Genomic DNA, 17,725 nt, shown 5'->3' on the forward strand with positions numbered 1-17,725 from the left:
AGGCTGCGGAAATAGCGTTGACCTGACTTTTCTTGGAGAGTTCACTGTCCAGGATGATGCTGAGGTTGTGGGCATGGTCTTTCAGCGTGGGGGTTGGCCTGAGCTCTGCCGGTCAGCAGGAGTCATTCCAGAGGAGGCATGTGTCTACTGAAGATCAGAACTTCTGTTTTGTCCATTTTGAGTTTTAGGCAGTTGTCTTTCATCCGTGCTACTCCGTTCTTCACACAGTTGTGAAAGTTGGTCTTCATTGAGGTGGGGTTCGCTGAGAGAGAGAGAATGAGCTGTGTATCATCGGCGTAGGAGACATTCTTGATGTTGTGTGATCTTCCGATGTCTGCAAGTGGTGTCATATAGATGTTGAAAAGGGTTGGACTGAAGGATGAACCTGTAGAATGAGCCGCAGATGGAGTGCTTGGATTGCGAGGTGAAGGGAGGGAGGCGTACTCCCTGGGTGCGTTTCTTGTGAAAGGATGCCATCTATCTGAGCATACTGTAGGTGAGTCCAATCTGGCATAGTCAATTGATAAGTGTGGTGGTGGAAGACAGTGTGAAAAGGTGTTCACTCAGGGAAACAATATTTTCCTATGTTTAATAATACCATCAAGAAAAAGTGTCACTTCACTCTTTGGAACATTGAGAAAAATTCCTGTGCATCACTGCATCAGTAATGATGATTATTCACTGGTAGAAATGAAACTCTGTAGAAATCTAATTACTCCCTTTCTAGCCTGCATTTTTTTATTCTCAGCATAATGAGATATTAATAATGACTTGCAGCATCATTATTTCCTTTTACATTTGTGCTAGAAAACAGATAAATAATATACCGGGTCAAATGGCCTTCATGAAAAGTAGCTGGGAGGTTCATTAATATTGTATTTCTTTCTGCCTGAAAGACAGCATCACTTGTGCAAGGTTTATAGCTACATAAAGTTACAATGGGGCATATCAACAAGAGCTTTATCTCTGCTTTTTTGGCTTTAAAAGCCAAAAAAGCAGAGATAAAATTAGCGCCCTATCAACAACAGGGTGCTAACACGCAAATTTGCATGTTAGCACCCTTTTACTCTACGCTTCCCCTTGCATCTCTAATGAGATGCAAAGGGGGCGTTCCAGAGTAAAATAATAGGAGAAATGTCGCTAAGCGACATTTCTCCTATTATCAAGAATGTCGCTAGCCCTGTTAGAGACAAAAAAAGCAGCGCTAACCGCAGTTAACGCTGCTTTTTTACGTCTGCTAATTTTCAGACTTAGCCATGATATCCTATGGAAGGAGGATATCATGGCTAAGTTTGCCTGTCCCTATCAACAAGGTAACGTGTGATTATCGCTGGGTTTCCAGCGATAATCTCACGTTAGCCTGTTAGCGTGTAGATTTTTATCGCTATTGAGATAAGCGTTGCTAATAGCACGCTATCTCAGCGATAAAAATTCACGCTAGCCGGCGATAATTATCCTCACGCTAAGAGCGCTGAGCGATAATTATCGCCGGTTGTTGTTGATATGCCCCAATGTATGTTCTTGACTATTATCACTGCTATGAAATATTGGCATGTATCAAATTAATTTTTTTTTTATCAAAACAGCCACCCAGCATATGTTCGATATAGAAATAAAATACGTTTGAGACTACAATAAGGCTTTCTAAGCACCAAATACTTTTTTTTATAGAAACCTACTTATGCTTGTCTTTTCTCCCAACGCACAGCCTCATTCTGCATCACTACATGTAATGTTGTTCTTAAGGCAAACTATATCTTATCAGTTTGTTATATTAACTGATCTGCACATTTATAGAAAAAAGCCCTTAATTTCCGCTAATGAGGAGGATAGGCACTTTTCACTCATGAACTCCAGAACAAACCTCTCCTTGGAGATCCCATTAACAAGCTGAACAATGTTTAGGTAAAGTACAAATATGCCCTCCCTCCCCCACGGCAGGCATAGTCTCAAGCACAGAAAGTACGACATTTACATGAAATCAGTGGGGACCTCCTTAATGGTTTTGAAATCCATCCGTGTCATTGGAACGAATTCAAGTGGCACTCACTGCTTTTAAGTCCATTGAACCTCATTTACGAGAAGTGGCGCATCACTGCATGAAAGCATCGATGCGCCACTTCTCAGTGCGCCCTCCTTGCGACACCAATGATGCGTCATATTTACAATATGACGCATCATGTCATAAGGAAGGACAGATACGTCAGTATAACTGGACGTATCTGTCAGCGCAAAAAGTGGCGCATTGCTGGAGTTGTGTCGGAAGCCCGACGCAACTCCAGCAATGTTCCTTTCACATGGGGCAAGCCCTATGTGAAAGGGCCTGCGTCACTCTTACGCCTGGAGGCAGGCGTAAGGTTGTGACGCATTGGCGTCCCAGAAGTGGCGCAGCGAAATCTCATAGATTTCGCTGCGCCACTCCAATAACCCTTTCTTGCGGGGGAACGCCCACCCTGCATACATTATACCTGACGCAGGTGTAATGTAGCACAGGGGCTTACGATGCGGCACTTCGTAAATATGACGCAACATGGTGCATTATTTACGCCAACGCTGCGTTACTATAAATACGCCCCATTGTTTCTGTTCATGCGATATCAAGATGAAACGCACACACTAAGGAATGCCAGCGGGCTTAAGTGGTTAACCGGGCCGAAACATTGACATATACTAACGCTTCTCTTCTCATTGACATTTATAAAAACTCACGTATTACGTCATTTAATGCATAGCACTTAACCTGGGCTCTATGCAATTGCGTTTGACTCAGTTATTACTCCCCCTTCATAATATTGAACATTTTGTATAGGGAAAATTATGAGTGCTTCTTAAAAATATGTAATAAATACGTGGTATGCTATTTTTTATGTTTGAGCATTTTTTGCAACAATAAGAATACATATATGAACGTTAAACAAAGCACTGGTAGCGCCAAAGTCTATGGTGCACATTGAAGGAGTATTGATTTGCAAGAGGGGAAGGGAGGGGAGAAAGACATAATAAATAGTCTGATTCTTGATAGCAAAAAAAGCATCTGCACAACGAGGCACGAATCGTATGTTGCATTCCTGGACAGGCAAGCGTGTAAGACCGCCGTGGGGAGAAAAGGATCGCTGATCCACAAGCAGTGGGTGAGCGCTGTCTGTCTCGGTCCAGTACTAAAATGTCTTAAGGGTTGAACTCGGTGAGCCGATGGCTTAAAGACAGCTCAGCAGCATGAACACCAACGCTTTCACTTTTCTAAAGATGCCACGGACCAGTAGCAGGATGCAGTGCGAGTGATTATGGCATGCAGCAGATAAAAGGCTCCCGCACGGCCTCCGAAATATGGCCATTCATTTTAGGAAATCATCTTTTGAAAGCATTCAAAGTGAGGGTGGCGTCGGTCCATTCTGAAACTGATGGGGTGAGGTGGTTTTCCGTTTTCGCAGAACACTGATCTTGGCCGTCGCCAATGAGGAAGCCATCCGTCTCCGCTCCTGGGAAGTCAAATCATCCATACCCTCGAAGGTATGTAGCAATACAAATCAGCAGGGAGCTCGCTGAATGAACCCGGTGCCTGCTGCTCCAGACATGGGACCAGGAGAGCTCATGAATGGGAAAGGACCACAAGATGTGAATAATGTCACTGTCAGGCTGCACACACCGCCAGCAGCGTGATAGGGAGGTGAGTTCCGGCTGATACTGTTTGAGAGGGAACCAGTGCCAGTCGTGGAGCATGAAGCCCTTGTTGTAGGTTTAAAGGATCTCTGTCCAGGTGTCCTCATGGAATTCCTTCTGGCATTTTTTGGACCACAGTGACTGCGGATGTTTCTTAGTGGGCTTGGGGTATAGCGCATTTCTAATGATGGTGTACAGTCCAGAAATGAATTTCCTAGAGGTGTCCCATTTAGTGACATTGGTGTGAAGGACAGAGGATATAGGCATCGTCGGATGTCTCCTCGATATCCTGAAAATTCGATTTTTGAGATGTATGTATTGCCAGCATTGGTAGACATCAAGGCTGTATTCCAATTGCAGGTCGTTTGCAAAATGCCTTGAGACTCAGCGCAAAGGCTCCGGTAGTGGGAGCTACAGCAGGACGGAGTATGGTGCAAGGAACAACAGTGGTCTGGAGTAAAAAAAAGATATGGGAAGGGCCATCATGGATGTAGGATGCCATCACAGGGAACTCAGCCCAAGAAGAACCCGCTGGAGAGGTTTGCAGTAGCAGTATTTCACACAAGATTCAAGGTCTGTTAGTCTGAACTGATACTCTAACATTAACTTGTATTTTAACTGTAATCTGGTGGGCTAGCCTTCTCTCTGGGAGCACCGCCGTTATATGAAAAGCAGGTCGTGGTTGCAAGGGATAAGCATTCAAGGTAGGACACAGTGATCGGCATGATCAAAATGGTCAGATACCACTGGATGACTTGTAGCCAATCACGGTTTCAAAGGAAAGGGTGATTTGACACAGGGGTGTTGAGAGTCAGTGTTGGAAATTCTGTCTGTTTTACTGCTTCTGTGTTTTGAGGACCGGTAAGCATGTGGTTGTTTGAGCTTAATGGTCTGCAGACTCTGAGGGTGGGGTGGTGTGGTAATCAGCAATACCCATCTCCCCAGCGTGCAAGCATATTATGAGCTGGTCCAGTTCCCCAGGGTCAGTAAACTCTTTAGTTCATCCACCCATTGTTATGATCATGGTTACCAGTTCTAGAAGGCCACGCCATCTGTTGCGTCCCTAAGTTGGAGGAATTTCTTGCGGACCAAGTTATTTAATGGGAAAAATCCATGAAAATGAAACTGACATTAGGCCATTATAGTGTTACCATTAAATGAAAATGGTGGGTAGGCAGCAGAGCTTCTCAAAGGTCGGCCATCATCGCTGAGGCCTCGCCCTGTTTCTGGTTTTATGGCTTTGCATAAAATACCTTTTATTAAACTTATGAAATCTATACAGTGTTGATCTATTCCGTTTTCCATAGACACTTATAATGTATCTATGTTGATAGAATTTTGAAGGCAAAAGTCAATTTTTAGTCTGTTAATTGGCCCTACTCTGTTTTCCTAGTGTTGAAGCTCATCTCAGACCTGGATCCTTGGATCTCACTCTCCCCGGCAGCTCCACTGTGGCCTGCGTCGCCCCTGAAGTCACAGACCTCCGTAGCAGGGTTTGAGTCTACCCTGATTCCGGTGATCGCTGTTGCACATTGTGCTGCCTAATTGTGTGATTTTCTTTACCCTAATTGTGCCTGCTGCCTGTATTTTGTAATATTCCCTTATATTGTTATAATTCCCTTGTTTGTTACTGTCCTTGCTCTGTCCCACTCTGTTTTGCCGCAGCCGCTGACCCGTGACTCCGCCCCCTACCGCCCCGCTCCCACCTCCCAGCTGCTCATCCCTACCCCCTCCCCTTTATAATGGTGGCTGCTGCGCGGTCGAACCGCTGGCCTGCAGCAGGCGCGCCTAAGGCAAGCCCGTCTATGCCTGTCCGCGCCTGGACCTTGCCCAGCGTCAGACCCTCTAGCCCCCGCGGCGAGCGCCACGACTCCCGACGTCGCTACGACGCCAACTTCCTCCACGATCTCAGCACCGGCCGTTCACCCAGTTGCTGCCAGGCCATCCCGAAGCTCACCCATGGACCCTTCTCCTGCTGAAGCTGCAGCTTCACCTGCCACCGCACACCAGCCCGCCTTGCCCCACACGCCAGGGCAGGACGCACCCATCTCAGATGCATACTACTCAACACCCGTTCCGCCTACAAACACGCCATCGAACTCTGGGACTTACTCGACTCAGCCTCCCCAGATGGCGCATTACTGACGGAGACCTGGATGAACCCCTCCTTGGTGCCTGACATTGCCATTGCCATCCCAGATGGCTACAAGATCACCCGAAGGGACCGCACCAACAGACCAGGCGGAGGAATCGCCATCGTCCACAGGATTACCCTCAGAATCTTGACCAGCACCGAAGACACCTCCAGCGCCGCAGAACACCTGCACTTCCAGATCCACCCGACCCCAACACCACCCTCAGAGGAACACTCATTTACAGACCCCCTGGACCCCGACCACAATTCTGTGACTCAATCTCCGACATCGTCAGCTCGCACGCCCTTGCTTCCACAGACAACATCCTCCTTGGAGACCTGAATTTCCACCTCGAGAACACCAACGACAGCAACTCCATCACCCTGCTCGAAAACCTCTCCAACCTCGGACTCAAACAGCTCGTCACGACTCCCACCTACTCCGCCGGATACACGCTCGACCTCATTTTTTTCCGCCAGCAACCACGTCCCCTTCAGCCACACTACCGAACTCCACTGGACCAACCACCGTTGCATCCACTTCACCTTCAAGAAAACCACCTCACACCACCACCTGCAACGGATCCCTCACCGCAGCTGGAACAAGGTCACTGACGACCAGCTGATCACCACCCTACCTCGCGACCCACCAACCGACACCACCAACATCGACCCAGCCGCCCGCAACCTCAGGCAATGGATCGAGGACTGCACCAACACTCTCGCCCCGATCAAGAAACCCCCAAACAGACGCACCGACAGAAAGGTCAACTGGTTCATCACCGACCTCCAGGAATCCAGGCGGACTTGCCGAAGACTCAAGAAAAAGTGGCGCCATGGACACAGGACAATAACACAGCGTACAAGAACGCCAACCGCAAGCACCACCAACTCATACGAGCCATCAAAAGGACCTCCTTCAAGGAACGCATCGATAACAACGCACACAACAGAAAAGAGGTTTTCAACATTGTGAAGGAACTCTCCAACCCCAGCTCTGACGACATTCTGCCGTCACAAGACCTATACGACTGCCTACCCACCTTCTTTCACCACAAGATCACAGACATCCACAACAGCTTCAACACACAGACCCTCCCGACAGCCACCGACACCACAGATTCACCACCCCCTAACCACACCAACCTCCTGCTCTCCTGAACCCATGTCAATGACAACGACACCGTCAAAATCCTGAACATCATCCACTCTAGCTCACCATTCGACAACTGCCCTCATCACATCTTCAATAAAGCCAGCTCCATTATCACACCCCAGCTCCGGAAGACCATCAACAGCTCCTTCGAGATCGCCATCTTCCCGGAAATTTGGAAGCACGCCGAGATCAACGCCCTCCTCAAAAAACCCAAGGTGGACCCAAAGGACCTCAAGAACCTCCGGCCCATCTCCCTGCTCCCGTTCCCAGCAAAAGTCATTGAGAAGATCGTCAACAAGCAACTGACCCACTTCGAGTAGAACAACACCCTGGACCCGTCCCAATCAGGTTTCCAAAGCAACCACAGCACCGAAACCGCCCTCATCGCTGCCACTGATGACATCAGGACCATGCTGGATAACGGCGAAACTGCTACCCTTATCCTCCTGGACCTCCCGGCTGCCTTCGACACCGTCTGCCACCACACCCTACGTACACGCCTCCACGATGCAGGAATCTGTGACAAAGCCCTGGACTGGAACACCTCCTTTCTCACTGACAGAACCCAGAGGGTCCACCTCCCTCCATCCCGATCTGAAGCCACAAAGATCACCTGCGGCGTACCCCAAGGTTCTTCTCTCAGCCCATCCATTTTCAATGTTTACATGGCACCGCTCGCCAACATCGTCTGATCACACAACCTCAACATCGTCTCCTACGCCGACGACACCCAGCTGATCCTCTCCCTCACCTAGGACCCCACCACCACCAAAATCAACCTCCACGAAGGGATGAAGGCTGTCGCCGAATGGATGAAGAACAGCCACCTGAAATTGAACTCGGACAAGGCAGAGGTCCCCATCCTCGGCTCCACCACCTCCGCCTGGGACGACTCTTGATGGCTGACTGCACTGGGAGCCGCACCAACACCTACCAACCACGCATGCAACCTGGGGTTCATCCTGGACTCACCACACTCAATTACCCAGCAAGTCAATGCACCCTCCACATGCTGCGCAAGATATACAGATGAATCCCCACTGGAACAAAGAGGACAGTCACCCAGGCCCTCAGCAGCAGCAGACAGGACTACATCAATGCCCTCTACGCAGGAACCACGGCCCAACCCAGAAAAGACTATAACACAAACAGAACACCTCAACACGCCTCGTCCTCGACATCCCCCGCCGCACCCACATCACAGCTCACCTGAGAGACCTTCACTGGCTCCCAGTCAACAAGAGGATCACCTTCAAGCTCCTAATCCACGCTCACAAAGCACTCCACGACACCGGACCAGTATACCTCAACAAACGACTAACCTTCTACATCCCGAACTGCCAGCTTCACTCCGCTGACCTCACCCTCGCCAAAGTCTCACGCATCCACAGGACAACCACCGGTAGCAGATCATTCTCCTACCTCGCTGCCAAGAAATGGAACACCCTTCCCACCCACCTGCGACAGACTCAGAACCTGCTGACCTTCAGGCGACGTCTCAAAACCTGGCTGTTCGAGCAGTAGCTGCACCTCCCTCTCTTCCCCGAGCACCATGAGACCCTCGCGGGTGATTAGTGCCCTCTACAAATGCTTGATTGATTGATTGATTGACTGATCTCTCTCTTGCTTTCTCTTAATTCACCGCTTCAGTTAAGGATAAAAAAATGTATAGGATTATAAAAAGCTCATTCTGAATATAATGTACAGCATTGTTAGTAAAAAGTGGGGTTTATTCACAAAGACAATTTGTGTACATATAGTAGTACTCTGTAGTACTCTGTAGTTCTCTTTTACATGCTCTTTCAAAATGGGAATGCTCAGTAAAAAGTCAGATACAATTAGAACAAATAGAAAGCACTCTGCCCTCTTTGTACTTTTAATATTTGGAAACTGGACATTTTTGGGGCTGTTTCAGAAAGGCATGTAAGATAACATAGAAGAGTACTTCTTTAATAGTACTTCCCATACTCATAAAGGCTTTTGTGAATTGGCCCCCTAATGTGTATACAGAGTTTTATTTGGTGGATAGCCAAACAACTTTCTGAAGTATGGCAATTGTTGTTGTCACAAAGGGAGTGAAAAACAAGCTATTCTCAGTCTGAAAGCTCTAATCATTGCCTTCTTGTCTGTCTTCTGATTTACAGTTCTTACTTTGTGAGGGTGAATCGTTTTACTCTGCTCCCAATGGCAATATATATGACATCACTAGAGTTCTATTACTTCCTCTTTCTTCTGTCTCCTTCTGGAGGCAGGTTGCGTCTTACTCTGTATACCTGTTGAAAGGCAAGTCTTTATGTGATTCTTGTTATATTATGAGTATTTGTAAAGTGGGTTATCACCCACAAGGGTATCCTAGCACTGATTTGTTCAATTTTTACTGCAGAATGTGGAAGGGTTTGGTGGCGGACCAAAGTCCCATAGCAATCCTGTGACTTAGTTTAACTGGTGCAGGGCAGTCTTTATGTACTAGAAGCATTTTGACCTGAGAACAGCCATTCTATAAGGCCTATGAGTCATCCAATGAATTCAAATTGAAAGTAAACTGTAGGTCACAATGGTTGTCATTGAAGGGTTCTGCCACAAACACATTATTATTGTCTGTCATTTTGTAGGACAATTTGATTGCTATAGCAACTGCTATACATTGCGGTGGTATATTGAAGTTCTATTCGTCCTCATTTCACCTTTTTACTATTCCTTGAGACAGAGGTAGGTCTTGTATGGGTCTCTTGAGGACACTATTGCTCAGCTCATTTGGACATTTTGTTTCAATGTAGTGGTGGTGTCACTTTTTCTTGTCTCCTTGTTGCATTTGTATCTCACTCTATATATGTGCCTACTCTGTCTTAACTTTTTTACCGCTTGAGGGCTTTTTAATTTGCTATCAACATGGGGGTGTTTCATTTGATGTCGTAGTCTTGTCCTTCTGTAGTGTGTTTCCCCTCAGTTTGGTAGGGGGGAGTTCTGGCCCTGCTTGAGCAGGTTTATATCTTCACTTGACATGGTGGTTCCCACATTTAGTGGTGTGAAGTGCTTCTGATTTAGCTGTTCTTAACCTGTTGTTTAATGCTCACCATTTGCCAGTGACTTATTTGCCTTCACCTGATTTTATGCTGAGGGGTCCTACATGTCTTTCCTGAGCACAGAAATCAGTTAGATGTCTAGGGTGGACATCCTTTTTGTCCAATTTTCTGTTTCTCCATTGAAGTTTGTGATTGTTCAGGTGAATGTTTATTTGTCTGATGTGTGTTGCTGATTTCAACATTGGTAGCACTTTGGAGGACGGGAATCTTGCTGCGTCCTCATTGACTGAGGACTGTAGCAAGGATGACATACCAGGAGGTAATGGCCCAATTACTTACCAGTAATCTTCATTACTCCAGTTTCAGGTCTTCCTTGATGAAGACATGCATTGTGCCCTCATATTTCTTTGGTAGTCCACCTCTTTGTTTTATTGGCTTGGTATTGTACAGGAAGTGGTAGAGAGGCGAGGTCACTTATAAAGCGTTTGGGGGTGTAATAAAAGAAAAGAAAATGGGGTAGCAAAGCAGTTGTCTGTCTCGAGGGAGAGGTTTACCAACACAGAGTAAAGATTAAGACAAGGAAGTCCTGGACTCAAAGTAATGAAGGTTATCGGTATATAATTTCACCATTTTCCATGTACCCTTCAAAGACTGACAAGAGACATTTGCGATGCCGCCACGACAATTTAGAAATAAGCTTCCTCATAAATGTTTGCGCTATACAGTTTACTTGTGCATGATTGGTAAATCTTTAAAGTCGCATTTTGTTTCTTCAGAATATGTGTTTTTATATTGCATCTGACAATCTTCCACCGAACGCATGGTGGAAAGAATAGCAAATTCCATAAGGTTTTACATTTGGCTCGCAATTCTTTCTTAATGAAACATGTTTAAACAACTGATGGTATGTTGCTGAAAATCTCCAGGTAGAAATGTGAAGCAGAAAGATTTATTATAGCTGATTTTCTTGCAGATGACACGAGAACAGTACATATTGGCAACACAACAGAACAACCATCCAAGGACTGAAAACCCTCAGTTTTACCCAGTAGGAATTTATGGATGGCGGAAGAGGTGTTTGTACTTCTTTGTCCTCTTGCTGCTGGTGACCATGATTGTTAATTTAGCAATGACAATATGGATTTTAAAGGTGATGAATTTCACAGTGGTAAGTACTACCATCTATTTACTTTTGCCTTAGCAGAAATGTACCGATTTATATTCACCCGTACTATATAAAACGTGATCGTGATCAGTGGAGTTTCGGAATTGTGGTGACCGAGATACAAAGTATCATGTATGTTGGTTTAACCAGGAACATTGCTTACTTTCACCTCACTTTGAAAACTTAAACCCGCAAAGTTTTATATATTAGTTTGTTATTCAGTTAGAAATATATGTCTTGGAGTAAACCTGCTTTGCTTACGTCAATCTATGTTGACCTGAAGTTAATGGAAAACCACTTAGATTGTATATGATCGAATTTCTGTATGAATGATGTCACTTAAGGCATGGTTATGAAGTACAACTATTCTTTTATAATAGAAAAAACAACCATGAAACACAGAATAGATGTATTTACGGTGATTTACAGACCCAAGGTTTTGAAGTTATTGTGATATTGTGATATTGTAACAACTATGCAGTTTTCTGAGCTTTGATATTCATTTCTCCCCTGATGAATGAATAATGGTGAATTATTTTTTTGCCTCGCAGAAATGTACTTGAACTTGAATATGAGCTTCCTTTCCATAGCATAAGCTATCATGTACACATAATGGATGGAAGATGACTCATCCAAACATGAGAATGAACCCCAGCAAAGCTCATTCTTATGTGAGACTGATTATAGTTCCTAGGGCGTTCTCGTATTTGCAGATGACTTTTCAGGTGGTGCTGTTGTATTTTTTCTCTGTTTTACTAGGGTGCGAACCATTCTATGGTGGAGCTCAATCACTATGCTCACTCCCTCAGTCAAACTCAGGCCAGCATCTTACCTTCCACCATTCAGAGTTCACCAACCACTAACTGAAGCTTTCTTGTGTGGTGAATCATCCAACAGGCTTGTGGAGGATCAGATTGTTTTGCACACTATTAAGTTAACAGACTATTTTACATGTATCTGTAAAACCTTTACTGTAGTCGGCACATTAATTGAAATTGCCTTGTATTGCCATTTATTGAAAGGCTTGTTAGACGAGGTGGGAGAATGCCACAAAAACCACCTGGAGAAGTTGGGTTTACTCTCTTTGGTCACTTCTATAGTCAATGTTGGGTGGACTATTTATATCCCAGTACGTTAAAAGGTCAACAGCTATAACTCAGGTTTTCTTGTGGGCGGAATCCCCAAAAGAACCTGGGTTGGGTTAACATTGTTTTGCATACCTAGAAATACGTTCTAAAAATCTCTTCAGAAAATCCTGACAAAAGCTATTGTTCTTTAGTCACTATATTTGTGAAATTGTACTAAATGCCGCCTCACTATCCCCAACATTTTATTTTCGAGAGATCTTCTTCAAGCTGCAATGGAGAGAATCGAACACTATTTTTTCTTGTTACACTCTCTCACTTCGTGCAATATATATTGCATATTAAAAAGAACTTTGTTTGCTCTGGGTTCTGAACCCAACACTTTACAAGCTGGTAATGGCTTGAAATGGAATCCCACAGTATGATGTTTTCGTCTCTTTTAGAGGCAAGCTAGTGAGCTTAGTAGCACCTGCTTTTCGGTAATTTAAAAATACTTGGTGACATGCACCACCGATAATATTCTTAGATAGCAAAGATGGGGTACCATTAAACCCTATTTTGCAATCTGGATGAAATGTTTCACCCCTTAAGGCCTGATTCTGATCATCGAGCAAATCTTCATTGTCCTGCAATGTTAGTCAAGACATTTGTAGGGTGATGGTTGCTCTTCCTTAAGTGCTTTTACAGTGGGCCACAAAGTGAAATTAAAATTAAGCCAAATATATTCCGAGAGGCAACTGGTATTTACCTCAGGAGGGACATAATTTGCTACATTAAAATGCGGGGTTTCAGTTTATGGTGTGAACTACACCTGTTGCATTGGATACTTTTGAAGAATCGACTCTTCATGCGACAGATCCTTATGTTCTGGCAAGATTTGCTGTGTGTTTGGTCAAACTATTAGTTGAAGTCAGAGGATTTATCTGGGAAGGACATGTACTGTGCTAATGTAGCTTGAAGCTATTGTGCAAGACTCATGGAACCAGGCACTGTGGCAATCTTCACTATACAAGGTTGGAAGAAGTGTCTGAAGTTGTGGTTATGTATATGGGTGGGCGGTAAACCCAGCTCTGTTGCTGGAGTCTGCAGAGTTTACCCACTCCATGCTCTGCTTGGAGCGCAGTGTTCGGCAAAAACTTCATCATCGTCGGGTGGGGGAGTTTACCGTCCACACAGTAATAGATAGTAGAATCTTCCTACAACACTTCCATTTTTTGGCATTTAACTCTGCCTTGCAGCAGCTTTGATAGCGCTATCAATCGCCGAGAGCAACTCATTATTGTTTGCGTCATGAGCGTCTCACCTTATGCGCGTACACCACCCCCACTCTAGGCTGCACCTTGTGCCACTGCCATAGATTTTCCAGTTGAGTTCTCGCTTTAAGGTGTCAAGTATTGGCATGTTCATTGCCTGTTCCCAAAATTCCCCTCATGGGTCTTGCTGCTTCTCTAGTGTTGTGCTGGAGGCTCCACAGCACTTTTTGGAAGTAGGGCAGGTTTCCAACCCTGGCAAGCTACCGAAAGCGGGGGCGTGGCAGGGCTTCCTCCAGAGGCACACTACTCACAGTACAGAATGGGACGTGTTTAAAATAAGGAACTGTTTAATCACTATAACTCTGTTGAATAGTACAATAGAAGTTTTTCTTGGTGTTCGTAGTGGGGCTTTTGAAAAGCAGGGAAATCGTGTTGCACTAATTTTGAAACAAGATTTTAATTTAAAAGGATACTCATCTGATAATCCACTTAGATGTGAGTCTTGAAAGAAATTACTAGTGGTTGTACTAGCTCTATACATTGGTCATTGTTATCTTGCTCTCTACAGTTGGTACTTGTATCTCTATTGGCAGTAATGTGTACACTGGAGATTTTCAGGGCTGGCGTATCTGAAGTGTAAAATACTAGTATACCTTTCACTTCATTGCGTTATGCCATACAAACAGTCTGTTGTGAATATGATTTTAAATAATGAGAACGCATGATTCAATACTTCACACTGTGTGGATGTGATGAGACGACAGCGCACCGAGCAGCCAAGTAGCTCTTGTCCTGCTCTTGTTGTCGTGCTCCAGGGCGCAGCTGTTTCACTGTTGAAATTGTTTTCTCTTGTGTTGTGTAACATACTTGTCATTACAGTTGAATTTAGATTATTTCAGCTGTCTCACTCACACAGTGCACTGTTTATCAGCACAACGGACCAGTATTCCGCTGATCATGGAACTCTGCGGAGTGCCACTGTGTTTTTAGGTAACTCCGCAGAATACCTCGGAGTGAAACTCTGCATTCCACCCACCCGTAGTTATTATACCAGAGGATAAATTGAGGACTGGCATACAACCTTTGGAGGATTAAGGAAGTAGTTGTAAGTGGCTGCTTATGTTCACTGAGCAGTGAAGCAACAGTATTGAACTGACCTCATCTACTCAACTATCATTACAGGTGTGCTACTTTTGTCAGGGCAAAGTGGGGTTTCATGTTAAAGCAAGCAGGCAGAAAAAGCATGAGTAAGCATGAGTAAGCAGCAACCTGATCATTTTAATGCAATGCTTGATGGACTACTGTTGGTGAACAAACTCATGCATTAAAGAGAGGAAGCAGGAAACTGATTAAAATGGAACAGTTTAGGTTGTTAGTGTAAAATAACTGATGAACTGATAGGGGTTGTGATCGCAGATCATCAGCTACGTCGACCCACACTACCTCATTGGACTTTGTTGTATTCTCATCTTGAGCTGTGAAGGAACAGAAACATTTCACACAGTGCTCTATAAAATCCCTACTAAATAGATAAATAAACATGATTTATGCGAAGCTAATATTCTAGGGGACATTCATTAAAGATAATGGGGTAACCCAGTAACCCTCAGAACCTGGGTAAGTAAGTACGTGGGTAAGTAAGTAAAACTAAAACAGTGGTTCTGTTGGGAATAAAGTAATCTTAGTCTAGGATGCACTAAATACATGTGATCAATGTTCAAATAATCATTCAATACAGATATATATACACACACATATATAACAATTTAAGAGACGCAAAAAAACGGATTTTCTTTTTACTGTATTTGAATCCAACAGATATTTCTTAGAAAGTTATTATTTACAGGACTAGGGGAGGGCTGTGCTTTATTTCGATAACATAGAAAACTATTCCGTCCTATGCATTAGAGTAGGTTACTTTTCAGGCGTTGATGGAACTAGCAAATTCTGGTTGGCTGAGGTGAGGACCTAGCCAGCCAGAAGCTACCACTCCCATCAGGGGTGGGTGATTACACACATTGTATAACCTGCGCTCACCCTTGGGTAGCTTGGCACTGAGCAGTCAGAGTTATCACAGAGGCAATGTGTAAAGCATTGTCACAGCACTCTAATACAATGAATGCACTGAGCGTCATAAAAGACACATGGTGTATATAAATAAAGATTGTATTCAACACACACATTAACTAGCACCACATGAACATCATGAATTTTTGGGCATAAACCACATTCGTAAATATCACTAGCAGAATTAGGGCCAATAGTGTTAAAATGACATCAGTAATATGCACACTTGGGAAAGATCCTGTTTTGCCCCCCAGTACCCTCATGCAGTGCAAATGTTTGTCAGAACGAGGCTCACCTTGGTAATTAGTATAATTCAGTGCCACACAGCTATAGGGTGCACCCCAGATTACGATATCAGAAATGTGTACACACAGATAATTACAACACTTTTAAACAGCACCGTGGGCCAACGCCACCTGGTGAAAAACAATGTCAAACTTAGTATTCTTTTGGCAGGTAAAACACATTGATTGATTGATTGGAGTACTTATAGAGCGCAACTATCACCCTACGGGCATCTTGGCGCTTGCATTGGGAACCCGTCCTGGTTTTTCCCTGTAAGATAACCCGTACTGGGCATCCCCAAGGTGAAAGCCAGGCATCCCGCCGCGGGGGGCCGTTGTGGAGATTAAGCAGGCTTGTTGCCCAGAGCTGCATAGTGTGAACTCATGCTTAGAGTGGGCACCGAAACGAGAATTATCGAGTCCGTGGACAATTGGGTTCTGGACCCTGCCGCGTCGGGAATCGAACCCAGGTCCCGGGCCTGATCTCTGCTTCAGGGTATGCCTCCTCTAACCAGTGAGCTACACTTCTCCACATGTAAAGCAACACCACTTCACAGTGTAAATAATAACAAGCAGTCACTCCCATGCACTCCCTCAGCACCAATAGGCGGTGTCACAGAAAATAAGCAGGTCCAAATGAAGCACACTCGCACACACAGAACCATAATGTGGTGCAACTGATATCCAGTAGGTCAGTTGATAATGCACATACAGATCCTGTGATCTAAGCCATACTCCACCATTCAGCTAACCCTAATTACCCTACACCCATCGGCTGTGGATAAGGAAAACCTTCCTCCCCCCCCAATTCTGGGCCGATTGCGGCCAGAGTCACATTTTGCCAAGCTCCCAGGGACGAAGGTGGAGGTTGGTAGCAGGGCTAATAAAGCGGCAGTTGACAAATAGAGGTTTGGCCACTACTCTGGAAGTTCATTCATGGTATGCAGAGCAGAAGCGCTCTGCGGGCAATCGTTTTTTAATCAAAGGTTTCCACACGGTGCCTTACGGTACCAACCCAGCTCTGTGAAGCACAGGGGGAGGGTCATCCAGTCTCTTGACCTGCTTCCGATTGCACTCAGAAGTGTTCCTTAGCCCAGTCTATTACTTTCACCACCCAGGCCCGGTCCGGCCAATACTACCGGGCAACACAAAGTCATCGGGGCAGGGTGAGGAGAGGCAGTTGGACCACAGCACTGAGAGCACAGAAGGAACAATTGATGAATGGGGAATAAAACAGGGGAGTCTGTCAGAAGAAGGAGGCACCCTGTCAAACACAAGTCAATCAAAGTAGCACCCAGGCGATCCGTGCACCATAGAACATAAATCCTCTGCTCCGCACCTCTCTGGAAATGAGGCACAGTGTCTGGTGCACATGAATATGAGTACCACCAGACAGTTCCGATCACACACAATCAAGAGTAGCAAACTCAGTACCTCTCTGGTAATGACGCACAACATCTGGTGCACGTTTATGTGAGACACACCAGACAATTCCATTCACACACAACGAAGAGCTAAAAATTCCATACCTCACTGACAATGAGGCACAACGTCAGATGTTTGTTGATATGGGTTGCACCGGACAATTATGGTTACACACACAGGCGCAAGTTCAGCAGTGCTGCACGAGATAGAATGAGGCACTACCATCGGTTCACCCTCACCTGCGAGGGTTACAATCTTTGAATTGGACACCATACAATATAGGCATGCAGTCAGCGTGTTGCCACGCAGAGTCCCACAACCCATGAATCCGCTCACCACAAATGCTTATGTGAGTCGAGGCCCCACGACGCAAAATGCGTGCAGCGCGCACAACGAAATACGTTTTATTTATTTAAATGTGTACTTACCTCCGTTCATCCATACTCCAGTGTTTACTACCCCCCACCCTGCCC

The 17,725-nt window shown here is 45.2% G+C and overlaps 1 protein-coding gene across 2 annotated transcripts in view; it reads left to right on the forward strand.

Annotated features, from left to right (window-relative positions):
* SGCZ (sarcoglycan zeta) overlaps positions 1-17,725 on the forward strand; it is a 4,297,431-nt gene that overhangs the window by 2,802,208 nt on the left and 1,477,498 nt on the right. For both annotated transcript variants that reach the window (XM_085642032.1, XM_085642033.1), the window contains exon 8: positions 10,947-11,141. In XM_085642032.1, coding sequence (XP_085498158.1) covers positions 10,947-11,141 — 195 coding nt within the window. The remainder of the gene's footprint in view (positions 1-10,946; positions 11,142-17,725) is intronic.

This window comes from Triturus cristatus, chromosome 2_2 (genome assembly GCF_964204655.1).
Source record: "Triturus cristatus chromosome 2_2, aTriCri1.1, whole genome shotgun sequence".
NCBI lineage: Eukaryota > Metazoa > Chordata > Amphibia > Caudata > Salamandridae > Triturus > Triturus cristatus.